The sequence below is a fragment of the Anopheles marshallii genome, chromosome X, assembly GCF_943734725.1.
Source record: "Anopheles marshallii chromosome X, idAnoMarsDA_429_01, whole genome shotgun sequence".
In the NCBI taxonomy this organism is placed as follows: Eukaryota; Metazoa; Arthropoda; class Insecta; order Diptera; family Culicidae; genus Anopheles; species Anopheles marshallii.
Window position 1 is genome coordinate 1,706,848 of NC_071325.1, and position 19,556 is coordinate 1,726,403.

The 19,556-nt window shown below is 48.3% G+C and overlaps 2 protein-coding genes across 2 annotated transcripts; one reads left to right on the forward strand and one right to left on the reverse strand.

The window, feature by feature from the left end:
• Positions 1 to 2,707: 2,707 nt before the first annotated feature.
• LOC128707441 (monocarboxylate transporter 12) lies at positions 2,708 to 6,925 on the forward strand. The gene is given in 5 exon segments (XM_053802396.1): positions 2,708 to 2,867; positions 4,981 to 5,100; positions 5,174 to 5,608; positions 5,677 to 6,684; positions 6,765 to 6,925. Coding segments are annotated over 5 exon segments (1,884 nt in total).
• Positions 6,926 to 9,264: 2,339 nt separating this feature from the next.
• Positions 9,265 to 14,613, reverse strand: LOC128714851 (SET domain-containing protein SmydA-8). Its single transcript, XM_053809735.1, has 3 exons — positions 13,624 to 14,613; positions 9,466 to 9,933; positions 9,265 to 9,381 (listed from the first exon to the last, which is right to left on the reverse strand). Exons 1-3 carry the CDS (start codon positions 14,611 to 14,613, stop codon positions 9,265 to 9,267), a joined length of 1,575 nt encoding a protein of 524 aa, XP_053665710.1.
• Positions 14,614 to 19,556: the final 4,943 nt, after the last annotated feature.

The window sequence follows — 19,556 nt, forward strand, 5'->3', positions numbered from 1 at the left end:
AGCAACAGTGTGTTCTGCGGTTACTTGAGGTTTCGATGACTTTGTTGTTGAGTGTCTACCAGACAACAGGTTGTTACAATGGCAAGATAGTTTGCGATTAACGGTGGCACTTGTTGGGGGTTTTTTATGGTTAGATTACAGTAGGTGGGTGACATCTTCCACGGGATCTCCACTACGTATCAGGCTGGGATGGCTTCATAGGTATAAGAGATGAGTACTCGACCCACGACGACGACGCTCGCGCTGCACCCATCTCCCACAAAAGGTCAAATAAGGTTCAAAGAATGTCACTCTCTCCATCGCTCTCTTCTCTAATCTCGCTATCTCACGTACCGTTCCAACAAACATCATTGTCTTAAGCGAGCTAATTAAGCAGCCGCAGCCGACTACAACAACGAGGCCGGTTGGTAGACACTATTGACACCGTTCTTCTTTTTTTTTTGTTTTGCACCCAAACGCAGATACATCGGACCAGTCACCCCTCGTACCAGCGCAAACAGAATGCAGCCGCGCTATTTTCAGCAACAAAGGCCTGAGCTGCAGTAGACGCAAAGTGGTAGGCTAACGCCGGCAAACATGGGTAACGCAAGCAGGGAAGAAATGGGGCAACACGCGCATGGGACGCTATTTTTACGCATTCTCGATACAGCCGATACTGGTGTATGTGTGTGAGCAACTACAGAGCTAGAGCGGGACAAGACGACGATGGTTTTTGTGTCGTTGTTCGAATTTCATTTGCACTAAACACACACGGCATCCCTAAACAAGAACATGCCGGCTACAAAGAGTCGTTCTGCACAAGCCGATGAAAAAAAACGAAAGGTAGTAGCGTGCGGTTGACACGTTGGTGTCAACCCACGGTGAAAGTGTGCAAGCTCTGCGAACCACTTAACGCGCTTTCGTTTTCATCGCAACGCAGCTAGAATCGGTGCTGGGGTGTTGTACCTCACCAGCCCCGTGCAAGGTTCTTCCGTATCGCGTCCATTTGCCGGCGGTAGGACTGCGGAAGCAAGAACCTTTCCGCCATTACACTTGTCTACAGCGGCGAAAGCGTCGGCAAAAATGCAAAACAACCACAGTTGCGCTCGCGCTGCAGAGTGGGTACAGTGTGTTCACACTGCACTGTGGGCGTGCGATAAGGTTGTAGGAATGTGAAGTACCGCCTGGGCACTTTCGCTTGCCCTGGTGAAATGATCAGGTGTCCAGTGTGCTACGCTTATTCGCTACCTTCCATTGACCGTTTATGGTTCACTCCACTCCTTGTTCGTATACAGGTAGGCTACTCACAATCCCACTCGTACAATGTAACCTCCCAAATGGAGATAACTACCGCGCCAAGTGGTCATATATCCTCTCATCTCATCTGATGGACAACGGGGTAGTAATCCGCAGCGATCATGCTCGATAAGAGCGGCGCTGCAGTGCGATTGCAAGTGTAGGCACGATCGGCTCGGTGTTCGTGTGCCGATCGGTTCCGTTGGGCTGAGGCCGTGCCACTACCACGCACTGATAACGAAGCGGCTAGAACAAGATAATGGATCGGTTCGGACGCGTGACATCGACCGGCCCTGCTCGCAGTCGTTTGTCGGTTTCGCACCCGTTCGGTTCGGCATCTCAGGCAAGTGATGATCGGTAGTGGCGATAGTGGATTAGTGCACACGGTGCTTCACCTTACTATCTCAAGTCCAAACTTGCGTGTGATCCTTCGCTATCTTATATCTTCTGCGTAACAGGTTGCAGTAGGTTAGCACACTGCTCCAATACACCTACTCAACAATCAAGCTCAAGCAAAGGAGGGAGAACAGCAACCAACGCTGGAAGTCAAGTCTCTACTGCTGGTGTAGCTGATCCTGCCTTGCATTCTTTTCGTGCTTTCTCCAGAGCCCTAACCAACATAGCTGACGCAGCAGTGTGTATTGGCTCCGGGTACTGTTTACGTCTATGAATCATCCCAACTCGACGGCTATTTGATAACTACCAATCGTAATATGCAAACAAAGACTGGCCAAGAAAGTTTTGCTTATCGTAGTGTCGCTACAGCTCAGCAAAACCGAACACACGCGTTTGGACAGCAGCACTATAATCGGGTATAAACAGAGACATATTCTTTCGATCTTTTTCGTTGCCATCTTCTTCAATGCACGGTGCGTTTTGTTTGTGCTCCTGGTGTTCAATACTCAGAAATACCGAGTGTGTTAAGCTGCTGCGTGTGTCACAAACTGTGCCGTACGCTAGCGCCACGTGGGGGATGCGTAGCATCTCAGCAAAAACATCCGACCCGCGTAGACGTGATAAGAATTCCACGGCCCACCAGTGAACTTGTTGTGACTAGAAGGCACTCTTATTCATCTTCACACTGCGTACCGTAGAAGCAGACTGGAAGGGTAGCGTTAGTGCGTGTGCTTGCTATTGTATTGAGTAGAGTAACTCGAGAGTGATCTGATCGAGGGGGGGAATACTCCCAAACAGTTTTGCTTGCAATCACCGTTCAATGTAGAGTCCTGTTTTGTCTCTTCTTCGACAGATGCGTAACATCGACCAAGTTATCCGTAACGTTACCGTACTGTTCAGTGCCTAACCGTAACCTAAAGGAAAGTACCCGTACAAGCAGCACCAGGACTTGGAGAGTAGCAGGCGAGCGCGTGTTCCCGATTACACACCCGGGATAGCTGGAACTTCTTCACGTCAACTGCACACACCAAACGAGATGACACACGGGCCACCAGCAAGCCGCAAACGGCAACAGCAACAGATCGACAGTGATATTGAGCAGAGCGCCACCGAGGTAGACAATGGGTTGCCAACACCGCCGGACGGTGGTTGGGGCTGGATGGTGGTGTTGGCCTCGTTCAGCATTCATATCATCAGTAAGTAGAACCGAGCCGGACCAACCTTTGCCACTAATCGTCACCCGTGGGCTATGCTAACCCACGTGGGTTACCAACGGCACGCTGTCAATAACAGATCAATCATAAACTCGACCGACCGGGTACGCGATAACGCGACCGGTACCATCGACACACAAATATTGCGTCAGTTGAACGATGATCGATTAACGATAAGCTGCGCGCAATTGATCTCCCCTACAGTATTTTATCGACATCTATTGTTTCCATAGCAATGATGGCTGCTATTACCTATTAGCGGTGTGGCAGGGTGTATTTCTTTTTCGTTCCTTACTGCAGTTGATGCATGTCCCGCAACACATCAGATAGGGACTCTTGTTATATAGTTATTTTTTCTGTTTTGGCTATTTAGAAGTACTTTTGTCGGTGCGAAAAGTGCCATTTGGGAACCGCTTCCTAACATACCCATCGCTGGTTTGTGCCCTGAATAATCAATATAGCGCCTGAAGATATGTAATGTTATGTCCAAAGCAAAACAAAAACATTCAGCAGCTCATAATGGATAATTTTAGGCAGCTCCCACCAAAAATTCTGGTTTTTTAGATTATACTTGCAGGTACAAAGCAAGTCACTTTTCTGTAACCTCAATCAGTCAAACCGACCCTCTTTGTGCGCAAAGAGCTACATTATTTCCTGACGGTCTCTTTATTACAGCCTTCTGTAAACGACGCGTAAAACCCAATGATTAATCCCCACAAACCGCCCCCCTCCCCTACCCTCCCCGCCCGGTTAACGGTCGGCTTACTTTTTTTTTCTCTCCGCTTTTGTTCAAGATCCATATGCTACAACCGCGCGTGTTGTGTTCGTTCCAAGGACGAAACGGTTTTTTTGTGTGTGTTTCCCCAGTGTTTGCTGTCACTGATCGTACAGCAACCGGCGCAACCATAATAAAGCATGTTTGATCGGCTTACGATACGCGATCAGCACGCAGATTAGTGCCAGGGGGGGACGGGTTTGTGTTGGAGGGGCGCGCGAAGGAAGGGTTGTTGGAAGGAGGCAATGTTGGTGAAGAAAATTACACGGCCCCTCGGTGTCACTGCCGGCAAGCAAAACCGATGTTTACTTTACCGCTCCATTGTTGTGCTGGTTATAAATTAAAACACAAAAATGTTCAGATGTCACAGCCTTGACCAGCGGACGGTGCGCTGTTGTTGATTTGCGACTGAGCTGATCTCGTGCTGCTGTACACAATGTGCGAGATCCGAGCCGGGCACTGATAAGCGACGCGTGACAGCTGCCAAATTAAAGATCTGTTAAATGAACTCTAGTAACCAATTTATTATTAGTTTAATTATGATTCTATTGTCGATTTGACTACTCATTTATAGTAATTGGTATTTTTTAAAAAGAATTCGAGCTCGAAATAACTTTGGTCTTTTAATTAACCAGTGATATACGTCTTTCGTGGGGGCGTGTTTGTATGCACCTAAATTTATGCAATTTATTATATTAGTTGCTATAAAAACACCTGACAAAAGCAACAAGATTTCCAGAGATCACTATGAAAAGTATTGCCCTTGGGCTATGGAATTAGCTAGGTTGTTTCAGGAGAGGATCAGGATTCGGGAAAACAAAATCAAGACAGAAATAAGACAGCAAGATTCGTAAATATAAACCACGGTTGAGACGCACACTTGACGACGCGCATGTGATGCCGATTGCAGTGATATGTTTTAATGTTCACCTTACAATTTTGCCATGACACGTCGTAAATACTGATAACGGGCGGGTGATTCCGTACGTGATGGAAGATAGAACGGAGAAAGGCGCGGTAGGGTAGCGAGGCGCGAAAGATTAGCTGCGAAGGTGATGGCAAAACAACAACTATACGGTCAATAGGGCTAACGCACGCTCGGGAGATTATCAGGCGAGACCTCGGACGGTTCGGATCTGGCAATCAAGATGGATGGTGTGAGCGCGCTACAAACAAAGACGCCCCATACCGGCTCCGGTTATACGTAGGGCTCCGGAACTAGCTATAGGAACTGGAGGAGCGTTAGAATTCTTGAACTCTTGAGAAATGCCTTCCTTATTTCTACATCAGCTAATCTGTTCTATTGCTCCACTCCGACAGCCGACGGTTTGACATATTCGTTCGGCATCTTCTACTCCGAGTTCCTGACGTACTTCAACGAGGGCAAAGGCTATACGGCGTGGATTGCATCAATTCTTGTAGGCGTTACACTATGTTCAGGTGCGTTACCGGTTTCCTTACCGAGTGCTACCACCGATCAGCTCAAGAACTCACTCTCCTTCTCATCCCGCAGGGCCCATTTCGTCGTCGCTGGTCAACCGGTATGGGTGTAGGGCGGTTACGATTGCCGGGGCACTGCTGGCTAGTGCCTCGCTGGCGGTGAGCATGTACGCGACCAGCGTATTCATGCTGTTCATCACGATCGGTGTCGGTACGGGGCTCGGACTCGGTCTGATCTACTTGCCCGCGATCGTGAGCGTGACGATGTACTTCGAAAGACTGAGATCCCTAGCAACCGGTATTGCGGTGTGCGGTTCCGGGCTAGGGACATCCATCTTCGCCCCACTCACGGAGGTGCTGATACAGAAATTCCAATGGCAGGGTGCACTGTTGGCGATTGCTGGCATTGTGCTGATCTGTGTGCTCTTTGGTTTGATGTTCCGGCCGCTGGTACACGAACCGAACGCCGGTAAGGAACTGCAGGAGCTGACGCAACATTCCAGCGCTGGTAAGTGTTTGTGGACGTGATGTTTTCGTTAAGACTCTCCGATCACTCACCAAAGATGCTTATTTCAGATCAGAGTAACAGCACGAAACCAACCACGGCCAACGCTAACGAGGGTAATCTGAAACGCTCCAACAGCCACGGTAATGTGGAAGCACCTAAAATAGATCTCAATGCGGTATGTTTCTGCTTTCCCGCCCAATAATGCTAGGCTTGTGTCCTTTCTGCTTCTAACCAATTCTTGCACACTCCACAGAACGGACACTCAGTTAGTGGACATAACTTAGACAAGCACGTACGCTCCACCCCGACGGATGAAGCGAAACGGCTAGGGCTTAGTCAACCACTGCTAACAGCTCCTGAGCAACAGGTTGTGCTGAAGCGTACCGAAAGTGGTACCATGTATCGGAAGGACGCACTCTACACCGGTTCCGTGCACAACATCGCATCTCGCCACACGTCCCAGGCGAACCTGTCCGTCTACGAGAAAGGTAGCTACGGATCGGTACAGGGCAACGGAGTCCATCGGCCGGTAGGCGAACCGGATGCACCGGAACGGTGCTGCGGGTGTATACCGTGCTCGCGCGAAACCTGTGACACCTTCCGCGAGATGATGAACTTCTCCATCATGAAGGATCCCATCTTCATCATCTTCACGGTATCGAACTTTCTGACCAGCGTCGGGTTTAACGTGCCGTACGTGTATCTGGCCGCGCAGGCACAGGTACTCGGCATTGGATCACAGGATGCGAGCTATCTGCTCGGTATCATCGGCATTGCCAACACGGTCGGACGTATCGTGCTCGGGTATCTGTCCGACAAGGCGTGGGTTAACCGGCTGTTCGTGTACAACTGCTCGCTAGCGGTGTGCGGTATCGCAACCGCCCTGTCCGTGTTTTGTCTCGACTTCTACTGGCTCGCCGTGTACTCGGCCGTGTACGGTTTCACGATCGGTGCGTACGTCGGACTGACGTCCGTCATCCTTGTCGATCTGCTCGGACTCGAGAAACTAACAAATGCGTTCGGGTTGCTGCTGCTCTTCCAGGGCATTGCCTCGTTTGTGGGACCACCTATCGCAGGTATGCTCCAGGGGGATAAAGAGAGAGAGAGAAAGAGACTAGAGTTTACTTATCGAAATGTACGATCTCGCTTTTTACAGGCTGGCTGTATGATTACACACTCTCCTACGGGCCCGGATTTATTATGGCCGGCACGACGATCGCCATCAGTGGTGCGATGCTGTTCGCCATCCCGTCCCTGCAGCGATACCTAGCCCGCCGTCAAAACGCCACCACCACCGTGGGCATTCCGTTAGAGTAAAAAAAACACACACACACACACCAACGTGCCACAAGAAAGAAAGTCGAAAGGGAGCTTGCCTTTTTTCACGTCGTCCATCCACATCCAGTCAACCTGTCGTGTCGGGTTGCTCTTCGATGTTGCCCCCATTTCGATTTAGTGTCACTGCTCCGGGAGGAAATTATTTTTCGTTTGTTATCTTACCTCATTTACTACTGTGTACCGATTAGTGACTAAGCTTTTAACGAGAGCGCATTAGGAGAGGTGGTTACGTGCCGGAACGAGCACTAACACCAGTTACTCTCCAGTGTTTTTTTTTACTTTAAGTTAGGAGTTTTTAGAGCTGATTTTTTTTTTGTTTCTGTTTTGACTTTTTGTTTGCCTCAATTTGGTTCGAAATAAATTTTACAACTACGAAAACCGATTAAGATTCGATACTGTTTAGTAGAGCACGTAATCGTTCAATGAATGCGTTACTCTATGCGTTACGCTATGCGAAGATTCTGTAATACGAATTGTACAACAATTTGCATACATTTGGACGAAATTCAATGGAAACGTTAACCCCACCGGTGAGTTCTTGAGATCCGAAACGAATTTTTACAGCAGTGTAATGAATTTAAGTCTGTACTAACCGGCGCCTAAAGCTTTGCAATGTATTGTTTGTTTTACTATATATTACATTGCATTATTGTAGGGGGTTTTCATTAGTAAATTATATTTTTAAAATATGCCATTTCCCTATCAAATTATTCACTTCGAAAGAGTTTGTTCACAACAGCATTTAGTAATAATTATTAACAGATAGCAGTGCGTAGATAAACAAGCCAACAGGCCATTTTTCGCCCAACTAGACCGAGCTCCCTCTGGTGGGAATTTCAGTGCACTAGCTTTACTCACCTTTCGTTTCGTGGTTTCGTTCTTTCACTTTCAGTTTCACCTTATAGATGCTTTTTATTTTAAGACTTGTAACCTTCCACCCCCACTTCCCTCACTCACTCCGGGCAGGGAAGGAAGGGATAGGAGTGGATAAATGGCAAACTTGATTCGCTTTTATTACTGCGCGTCATACAAAGTGTGGCACCGAATGCAAACGTGTGCAATGGTGTAGGAGGAGACGAACATAGAGACAGAGTATTCAAGTACAAAGGAAGCCAAAATCGGAACGTGCCTGAACCCCGAAGAAATGAACGACAAGGGGTATTAGTCTACCATCACGCCTTTTACCACCACGTACGCTATTTAGGGTTTAAATTTTCTTTGCTTATCGTATGCTTTTCTTGTATGTATATATATATATAAAGTTGATCAAAACACGAGAAAGGGGATAAAATTTGTTTAACAAACTTTATAGTAAACGCTGGTGTGGCGCAAACGTAGCAGGCGAGACCGCACAACACGCCGCCCGGTTAGAGCGCGTGCTGCTGACGGCTGTCTGTTTCGGTCGTCCCACCACGTCAACGTCGTGCGTGACAGTGATTTAGTGTGTATCAAATGAGCAAAGGTGCACATATTTGAGATTTGAGAATAGTAGAAAAGTTGACTTCATTCTGCACTGGTAGGTTATAAGGTGGCAAACCTTGTTAGAAGCTACAAACAAACCATAAAGTCATGCGGGTTGTATACTTTCGGGCGTTTGTTTTCTTTTCTTTTGGGAGCAAATAAATGTGTTGACCAATCGCCGAGGATGTAGGCGAAAAGTTATTCTGACACTGTGTGATGTTTGCTTGACGCTTTTAACAAGGAAGTTGCCGGCGTTCTCTTCTTCCCACCGTTATGAGCAATAGATTGAAACGATACAATCCAAAAGGATAAAAGTAGGTCCGTTCAGTGCATTCAGCTGGCAGGCTGAACGTTGGTTCGTTTCTCAACCCCCGGCTTGTCCTATAACTGCTACTACTATTCGTCTGCAATCATTCACCTTCATGTGCGATCAATTCTCACTCTTCACTTGACCAGTGCGCTTTAAGTGTATATGTTGAAACCCACACATTTAAATCACAAACAACAGTGCAACAGCTTCTGGCTTTACATCCCAAGCAGTGTCCTCCCGTTTGTCGGGAGTTAGCTGCCTTCTCTTTCGTCCTCCTTCTCTTTCTATATATATATGTACATATATAGATATCTCTCTCTCTTTCTCCTTCCTGCCTTCTATTCACTCTCACTCGTCTCACTCACGGTTTAGCTCCGTTTGCGTGCAACGCACGGTACAACGAATCATTTCTTCTAGTGCCGTGAAAAACAAGTGAAAAATAACAGACAAGTGTTGTCGCGAGGTGTCGATATGTTTTTTTTTTGTTTTTGTACAAGAGCGCATTTGGCTTTTGCTGTCTACGTATTGCGGGCACCGAGGGCGAGATTCACTCGATCCCGTATTTCACAACCAGTTGCTGAATGTCCTTCGGTCGGTTACCGCTCGGGTTGAGTATCTTCCAGGCGGTACGCAGCTGTTCCAGGTCGGGTGTCTCCGTTGCGATCTAAAACCATCAAAATATTGAAGAAGAGGCGCATGAGTGAAGGATGCTTTCGTTTGGACACGTGTCAAGTCCAGCCTCACTTACATCACTTTCGTTCAGAAGCTTAGCAATCGTAACGCGCGTTACGAACAGCTCGTAGCAGAGCACACCCTTGACGAAACACTCGCCGTAGTTGAGACGGTGCAGCACGTCCAGTATCTCTACGCAATACTTCTCCTTTTCGCGCAGCTCTGCCAGCGGTCGGTCGGGCTGAATCTTCTTGATCGCCTGCAGCTTCAGCTCAACCGTAAACTGGTTCGTCGGCAACAGGAACTTCACGATGTGGTCGTTCAGGTAGTCGATGATGTAGCTGGCCTCACGTTTGATCGCGTTGTTCAGTATCATGCGGCCGGCAATCTCCTGGATCTTGCTCGCCTTTATGTTGTCCATCTTCAGATTGCACCGATCGCATCGCCACAGGGAGGAGATTTTGAGCGGGTTGATTGGGAGCAGGCGACCCTCGGGACAGCTTTCTCGCACGCATTTTAGAGCGCCAAGGTAGGTGCCGGATTCCTGTGAAACAGAAACAAAACATTAATAATACAGCTAACAGCGGACCGAATAAAAAACAGGTAACTGTTGAACGTTAGGAGATTTGGGCAATATTCCAAGGACCTTCAATTGTCTCTTACCACTATAAGTTCGCACTATAAGTGAATATATTTTTTCCTGGAGCTAAGTCCATGAGAATGAAACCTACCATTATTTTAAGCTTAAGTAAGCTAGGTTGTGGTTTTAGCTCATAACGCCTAAAAATATGCAATGTTACAGCTACTGTTTCCATACTTTAAACAGCTTCATCACGATTTCATTGCACTTTAATGACTTTTTCTGTCCCGAATTATTTCGGAGAATATAAAATTCTCCAAATTTTCACGTGGCGGAAAGTCACACACACATATGGACCAAACAGTATCAAAATAGTCTCCCATTATTTCATACACTATCGAAAAAGGCTCCATTGCTATAATTATTGCATACATACAGGCGTTTAACGTGAAGTGTTCCACGATATTTGATCTTTTCCGCAAGGATTCCATTGTGTAATGTGAAGAACATAAGCGCTGTTCGTGTTTAATTGCGCTACTTACAGCAAACTACTCTCAATCCACCACTGGTTGTATTGATACCTTTAATTGCGCAGCCAAAAAGTCCTAGCTCCCTTTCACTAGCCGTAATGGGCGACACGGTTCTAACGAAGTTTGTGTTTCTCAAACCGTAGCGTGTGCTTGCGTACTTCCCAACTGCGCACAGCGGGATATCGTGTTCATGCTCCATTTCGCTGCAAGTGCCGTGTGAAGCGGCGGAAACACAAGGACCCAATGCTGCCGTGACCGGGCGGATGTTTAATGTCGACAGGATCGCATATACCTGCCAGGCGGTCAGGTACTTGCAAAAGCATCCGTCCATAAACACGACAGTCCCAGCAGTGCCCATTTAATGACGCTAACTCACACCGGTCGTTCGACTGACCAGCACCAATTCCGGCACGAAGCGGGCAACATAAACATTGGCCACCAGCGCTAGGGCTTTGAAGCATTTAGCCAGGGGAGTCAGTGGGGTAACCTATCATTATAAAAAAAACCTTTCTACTTCACGGGGAGTTGGCCTTTGCGGGCAGGCAGTTACCGTGTAGTTTCGTCTAAAAAGGAGGAGTTTAAAACAAAAAGGCTGCATTTAAGCTACGCGACACGCAAACTGTCTGACCCACTTGGGTGTTTCAGGCACGAGTTATTGTAAAGACACTTTTTGATTTATACAATGACCACAAAACGTTCTACTAGTGCTCGGAAAACGAGTGAACTAAAATAAAAATGACGCACACCAGTGCATACCTTTAGGCGCGTTTCAGACAAAACCCCCAAAGTTAGGCATTTTGCGTGACAAATGTATCTTTTTATGGCATTATTTTAAAATTCCTTGTTTTATCACGATAACCACTCTTAACGGCTCTTGACTAGTGTTCTGTTAGCTGGGCTCTGCTCGTCGGGAGTTTTTATTTCTTATCAAACAACAATCAGCCATTCAAGTGGAGCAGCATGAAGCAAGCATAAAAAATTAAATAACCCGTCTAGTGACCCGTGCATCCATCTAGCATCGAGGCCAACCAGCGTTCGGGGTATGCAATGAATATTCATGATTTCAAACACCGCAGTACCGCGGAAGCTTCTGATTAATTGCGTGTAACAAGATGGCGGCGTGCTGGAAAAGCATAAACCAAACCGGACAAACCGTCCGGCGGGCGAACGGAGTGCAATTATTAAACTGACACCACGAATCAATCAATCAACGCGGAATCACGTTCGCCACCGTCCGATCAGAAACTAAGCTGACAACGAGCGTTAGTACTGGCCGTACTTGCCTGGGATGCTTCATATCCATAAATAGCGTGCGGGGATGACAAGCGATCCGGCAGTGGAAAGGACATACCACAGTGCAGTAGCCGCAGCCGTTTTGCCAAATGGCGAAAAAAAAAATACGGCCCCCTTAAAAGGTCACCAGACGCCGAGAGGTGATTGATTCGCGTTTGAAATGTAAGAAATATTTTACGGACAACTGCTGCCAAAACAGTTCATTCAGTCTTCAGGAAGGAAGCGTGAAGGGGAAGGATAAAGTGGATGGGAAGGGCGGTAAGGTGAAGATTGTGTAACGGAAAGTCATCTACAGCTGTCAGAGCGTTTGTTTAAGCTTATTGCACGGTATCTATTGCGTCAGTAGTCCGGGCCCGCTTGATCAATCCACGTACACCCGGCGCATGTTAAGCAAAATGGAGCGTTTTTGAGTAATTTAACGCCACCTGAGCGGAGTACCGACAAACAAAACATCTCGTGCGAGATCATACGCTCGTCCGGGGTGGTGTGCCAGACAGAAAGAAAAATCAAACAAAACTACCCGAAACGCTGTCCAAATTCATCAACCAAACCGCACCGTACGCAGCCATAACGCACGCCCGGACGCAGCCAATTCGTACGCGCGACGAGAGGCGATGAAATCACGGCGACAGCATTGACAGCAATTAAAATCACCATTTGTCGCACATTAACAGCTGACAACTTCCCGAAAGATGTCCCCACCATCCCCGTGAAACGTTCCACCCATCCGCCCACACCATTGACAAACGATCGAAAAAGGGTATTTTATTTTAATTCTGCATACACCACCGCGAACGGTGTGGAAATCAATCCTAGCGGTTTCGGCATGGAGACAACACCTTCTCTTCGAAAGGAGGTGGAAGAGGGGTAAGGGGGAACAAATATTAGCGCAAATTCGACAATCCGCTTCGCCACATGTGCGTGCTGCTGGTGTATGCAACAACCCCCCCCCCCGTTCATCGCATCATTCCCCGTGGACAACCGTGTCCGTCCAAAAATAACGACCCCAATATTAGACGGGGAGGGGGAGTTGATGTATGACGCGGAAGCAAAGCAACAAAAAAATACGCCAGCAAACTTGCCTCAAAAATAGTCGCTTATGCTGCCATCCTCGGAAGAAGCATTCGACGAGGAATAACTTTTCGGCGTACCTTCACGCACATCACTGCACACGGGTTTAAGGGTTGTAGTAATGACGAGAACCCGTTCACCGATCAGAGAAGAATGCAGGAATTACAACCATTTTCCTGGTGAACAGTGCAGCCGATTGGGGAGGCATGGTTTGAACCGTTACGGGTGACATAATTTACAAACGGACGGCTGTAACTCGCCTGTAACTGCACCCTCAGTTGCAGCGGTTCAGCTGTCACCCAGACATCCCGCGTTACAACTACCAACCCACCAACGCTTCACAAAGCGCCACCTCATATCGGTGGATGCCCGCTCGGTATCGTGTCCACCCCGCTGTTCGTTTCTTTACCGCAGTGCAGTGCGAGGGTGGACCGGAAGGTGAGCAAAGTCGGGTCCAAAAGAATGATTACGTTGGCATCGGATTACGAGTGTAAAACGCGAAAATATAAATAACGAATCATCTGGGCTACCCAGGGCGAGGCGGGGGGGGGGGAAAGGTTTCTCGGCCGCGCGGATGCCCTGGCCCCGTGACAGGGCCGAAGATGATGCTGGGCGTTATATATAGACGGGAAGTCGCAAGCATGCTGCAACATAAACTTCCCCGCTTGGCCGTTGCCGCACGGTACACCGGTTGATCGTTGTGCCGATACATGTGCATCAGCGATGTCCAGCCACACACACACACACACACAACACTCACCGTCGGATCCTTGCAACGGTCGCAGCTGCAGAGAAAGTTCTTGGAGAAGCACAGGTGAATGATGCGGTGCTGGGTGCCCCACAGAATTTTCGAGTAGTTGTTCATGATCTGTTCACCTTTTTTGATTGGGCGCGAGGCGTGGACCCGCATCCGGAGCTGATCGTCGAACACGTAGCGTACATTCGGCCGGCAGCAGTGGTTCATCAGCGCACCGAGTATGTACAGACCGCGCAGTATTATCTCGTGATGGTTGTTCTCCTCGTCCGCGACGATCCGGCTCGTCTCGAACGCGTTCGTGTTGAGCACGTTCACCACCTGGCGCAGGTACCGTACCGCTGGTCCCTCGCCGTCCAGGTTCCAGAAGTAGCCATCCTTCAGCAACCGTTCGATCTCGGTCGTCATCTCCTTGCGCGGCGGATGGCCCTCCATCTGCAGCACGATCGAACGGTCCCGGTCGGATAGCAGGAAGCCCCGGATCGAGGTGAGCGCGTACAGGATGTTCTTCGAGTAGCGTCCGGCATCCTTCGGCTGCCAGCTCTGTATCAGCCGGCATTCGGCCGCGTGCGGTGATGCCGCCCCGACCGAGTAGTCGCACCGGCTGCAGATGGGCAACCGGCACCCACCGGTGCACAGCTGCAGTCGGCGCAATATACAGCAACAGCTGGCACAGAAGATCACCTCGTAGTTGTTGACGCGCGGTCCCACCAGCACGGGCCGGTCTACAAACACCAGCTCGTGGACCGCGATGTCGCGGGTCGCCACCAGCCCACGGCCGTACCCTTCGATCAAACCGATATCCCACGGCGGTTCGCCCGGCGGCACAAGCTCACCGAGAAACTCCAACAGCTCACCCTTGAACGTTTCCACACGGTCCGCGTTGTACAGGTCGGCGGGTGGTGGTAGCTCCGGTACCGGCGGTACCTCAACGACCGGACTCCTTTCCGGCGCCTCACCGCCATCACTATTACCGTTCTCCCCAACAGTTGCCATCGTTCTGGCGTTCGATTTGAGCAATAATGTTCACCTATCTAAATTACCACTACACGCAACCACACGTTCTACTAAGCGCACTAGCCTTTGTTATACTTTTATAACGTATCGTTTTGAATGTGTTGTACGAGTCTATACTGAGGTTGCGACACGCCCCGCAGTACAACCTTGCTGGTCCCCGACCGTTCCACCAACACTATCACTCAGCATCAGTACCGTGCCATCCGGTGTTGCCAGTGTGCACTGGTTCAATCGGCACACTCCAAACGCCACGACGGCCAAACGCGAACTGATTGCTGTTCGCGCGCACCCTGAGCAGTTGCAGTCAGCGCCATCACTCGGTAACCGTCCGCAAACACGTACACGGTGAGATGGATGGTGCACGGTGAGTAACCCGATCGGTCCCGATCAGCTCATCTCATCTCCCGCAGGTGAGATGCGTGGCGTGATATCGTACGGTGATAACAGGCGTGTGCGTGTCCGTCCGCCACTGTTTCACTCCTTCGCCGCTGCATGTGTGACTCTCTCCCACACCACCGTTTGGCGTTGTTTGGTAATATTTCTTCCGTCTTGTGTTTTTTTTTTTTTTTGCAAACTATTTGCTGTGACTGTGGTTGATGGCGCGCGTGTACGTATGCGGTAGGATTGTCATGTTACGTGCTAGTAAGCGTACGCGACAAACGTGTCGTAAAACGAGCCTTCCCAAAATTCGTTGATTGAACGATATGTCTCAATCGCCACACTGTTGCTCCGTCGCGTGCGATCTCGCTCTTGCGCACTTTGTGTTTTCCCTTTCTTTATTATTTTTTTTGCTCGCTGCTACGATGATAAAGCGTCGTTGGAGACGCTGAAGAAACACCACAAATAAAACCAGTGCAGACACTACTCGCTGAGGAACATTACCGCTACCGATGTGCCGTATGCATCCGTTCCAGACTTTGCGTACAGTAGATTGCCTACCTGTAGGCGCACCAGAACGTACGCGAATGGATCCTTCCAAATCGCAACCTTTCCAAGCTGGCACACAAAACGAGTCGCACAGAACGAAACAGGTGGTTGTAAGCTAAACGGGTAACGCACTTACTAACTGCAGGCTACCCTTTCACTGCGTACCAGGAACTTTGCGGACAACTTTTGCACCGAAAAACACACTGGCCAGCCCCTGTGCGGTTACGGGAGTTAGTGTATTTGGGTGTTTCGAGTGGTAGTGTAGGGTGTGGAGTACGATGAAGGGCTGGGAAAATAAACTGTGCGTGGATGAAACGCGCGGAACGAGCGTGCACTGAAGGGCCTCGGGATACGGGCGAACTCACCGGGAGCGTCCGTCCATCATCGGCCTTGTGCGATTTTGGAATGGACCGACGCACAACGCGAGATAAACCATACTTCCCTGTACGCGATGGTAGACCTGCCGATACCGAGTGGGTCTCTAACTGCATGAAGGATAAGGTGTTCGGGGTGGCAGTTTTCTAGAGAAAGGACACCACTCGTGTATATATCTTTTTTGTATATATATATATTCTCTCTCTCTCTCTCTCACGCTCTCTGTTGTTGACTCCACTGCAAAGTTTTGGAGGTTTTGCAAGTGCGCGTATGCGTATCAACTAACAAGCACCCAAGTTATCGTACTACTGCAGAGAAACATTTTGTATTCCCCCTTCCCCCTCCCCCCCTTCACCCCTCCTTCCTTCCTCGTCCTCGTCAACCCTCAGATGGGGATAATTTCGCAAAAAAAATGCAAACTCTCGAAAAAATAGGGAGGGAGAGTTGAACTTAATACAGCTTTCAAAAGTTCCAGTCCGGCGAAGCCGTGCCACTTTGGAGAAACACGGCTATAACATCCTCAACATCCCTTCTCGGGCGTGATAACACGGTTGGCAGATCGTTGGCAAAGGGAGGCAGACCAAAACAAGAATCTTGCAGTATCCTGCTGCTAACCACGGAGAGCATGACCGTGATAAGAATGGCGAGAGATTGCGAGAGGCTACGGTAACGACGGTCGCTTGTTAATGCGGCTCCAAGGCCTGCCAAACGAAAGGATACGTACACGCTGCACGAAGAGTGCTTCGGACGCTCTCCGGGTCACGTTTTTCTTTGTGCGGTCGTGGAACAAACACAACACCGAACACACATCCCGTGCCCGAACTAATGCGAATGCGCGTGGACACACACACGCACAACACAATTTCAACATAGGGACTGCAGTAAAAAAAAACGAGAACTCTCGCAGAGCAGCGATGGAGTAGTCAACAGGGTAGGTGGTGCTAGTGGAAGAGGACTCATACAAAATTTACTCCGAACTGTAATGATAAACCTGTGCGATGTGATAAAGGTTGCGGGAGCAGGACGAACCACTGAGGTGAAGGTGAACTGTTCAATGTGTTGGTGTTCATTCCAGCAACAAGTTTTTCAACTTCATCGCCGTTCCTCGCTCCACCCGCCAGTAAGCGTATTCTTCCAGCAGTGTGAGATACCGCATGGGCTTGATGGATATGCGACGTCCAACTTGTGCAACTTCAGGGAAGATATGACGCTTACAGATCCATACAATATCTGCATCAGCTAAGGGAACTTAGTTTGGCTGAACAAATTGGCGGAAAAGTGGCTGTGCGTAACTATTTTTACCCATCTGCAGTATACCGCCATTCTGGTCTGGCCTTTGAGTTGTTAGCATAAAATATTCAGAGTTTTCCCCACCCAAGGTTTATTTTGCTGTATTTTAGACATTCTCGGCAGCAACAATGCCAGTACTCGAAAAAGAAATAGACACAGGGAACTCACTAGAGTTCTGGTATTCTGAACACGCGATAAGAATGGTACCAGACAACTGTAAAGATTCTAGCGAGATCTTCAATAAAAAGGACGCCTCGTGCCCGAGAGGACAAGAGTCGCGACATCACAGGCTTGCGTGACTAAATTTCAGAAGTTTCTTTAAGACACCAGCATGAAAAAGTTTGTTGGAGTCCTTGAGAATGCAATGGCGAGAGTTAGTATGTACAGTTTTGGATATATCTTGTTATGCTCGCTCCATTCGCTTCCATCTCTGGCACGGTTCGTTGGCTATATTCCAGGGTTCTAAGGACCCCAGAGGTAGCGCAGCAATGCGGCCAAGTCGTTGGTCCTGACACTGAATGTGTCGCATAATTCTCTCTAGCAGCTGGGCTTTACCTTGATGAGATGAAGATGATGCGAACGTATCGAAACAACTGTTCCGCAATATTAAACATTCAAAGTTCAGGTATATCTGTGGAACGCAACATCCCAAATGGCATGGGTATGTCATCTTGATAATATTGAATCGTGTCGTTGAGGGCCCTTAAATATCACCCTGTGTCTGATTTTCCCCGCAAAGTTCAGCTGCAGTGGGCAGCTGTTCAAGATTTCCTAAATCTTCCGACCTGGCAGACTAATCATCTGCCCTATTCGCCCTTAAATATCGTTTTCGGTGATATATGACACCGATTGAATCGGTTTCGTCGTGTTCCGTTCGCGTAATGCTGCCAACTGCATGCTGCACATAGTCCCATTTGCTAAAAACACCAATTTTTGGCTAGCGTTTCCGCCCCAACAAATCGATCAACTGATACGTCTCGTGTTGCTAAGACCAGTGCGAAGAAAACCGACACCATATTGCCGGGGTCTCTTTTTATTCTGCGTTGGCAGTCTGGTTGCCAAAAAGTAGGTGTTGTTTTTTTCCTTCATTTTCCACAAAACCACTAGACCGCTTTGGGCTGGGACATTCGCATCGATTTGGCTAGCGAACTGGCGAGCTCGCCGAAACGCACGGAAGAGGTTACCTTTTGGCACGGAACGTGCCAATCGTCTTTCTGTCCTAATCAAGCGGTCCGCGGTAGACGTAACTGCAACCGAATGGCCGGAATGTTTCTTTCGCGCTGTCAAAATGATTGAAATTTATGTGTCCGTGCTAACGGTTTCGGTTGTTTCTGGCACGAGTCGCACCGAGTTATGAGTGGCATACCGTTCGGATTTTTTCTTTGACTTGTGACGAACTATCCAAACTTACCGGGAGCGAGACGCAAACCCGACGGAACAAACAAACAAAATCCAACCCGTACGGGAAGGAAAGTGGGGAAAAAAAAGTTATTTCCATAAAACACACGCAACATCGAACTCTCCAGTCTGTAAATTCGGCGAACGCACCCTGACCTGATTATTGGCCGTATAAAAATAATTCAATTTGCTTGCCATTTATTATTAACGACAGGGAGCAGCGAAACTTCACAACTTTCGCTGAAACGCACGTTCGGAGGTAGGATCTAGGCGGGAGGTTGAGGTTAGGAAGAGTGCTGCTAAAGTTGTTGGCTTCTAGACCCTCTTTCGCAAACCCATTAAGCTTGCTTGGGTAAGGGACAGGTACCGATAAACCTACTCCATTACCTAAAACGGTTTATTGCCGAATGGTTTGTGGGTTGGCATGCAAACAAGTAAGAAAAAAACATACATTAATACCGTTCATATTTTTTGGCGCATGTTCCAGCGTCATAAACTGTGTTCCGAAGAGGGTCAGGAAAAATCTGTTCCGTACTTGATTACGCCATAAAGAAATTCTCATTCATATTCAAAACTGCTCGCTGGGAAAAGCTTTGCCTTTGCAGCCTTACTATCGGTTACAAAACAGAGGACAATGCTCCACTACTAGCGCTTCAAACAAAATAATCATTGGTTCCGTGACCAGGATGTACGAAATATTTTAAAGAAAAACGAACGAAAACAAACAGTTGTAAGCCAAAACATTATCTCCACCGCCAGATATACTTTCTTTTACCGCACGTGTATTGCAATTCTATATCATGTAGTTTATTAGTGTTATCGTTACGGTTACTATGATTATTATGCAGCAGCACCTTCCATCATCAAGGCGCTGCGCCCAACGCTAATATCTTCTCACTTTTGCAGTGTGTGTGTGTGTCTTCTGTTATTTT

Coding starts and splice junctions, on each gene's coding strand:
- LOC128714851 (XM_053809735.1), bottom strand. CDS start 14,613: ATGGCAACTGTTGGGGAGAACGGTAATAGTGATGGCGGTGAGGCGCCG. Junction 9,934..13,623: donor ACCGTTGCAAGGATCCGACG/GTGAGTGTTGTG, acceptor TCTGTTTCACAG/GAATCCGGCACCTACCTTGG. Junction 9,382..9,465: donor AGCTTCTGAACGAAAGTGAT/GTAAGTGAGGCT, acceptor TGATGGTTTTAG/ATCGCAACGGAGACACCCGA.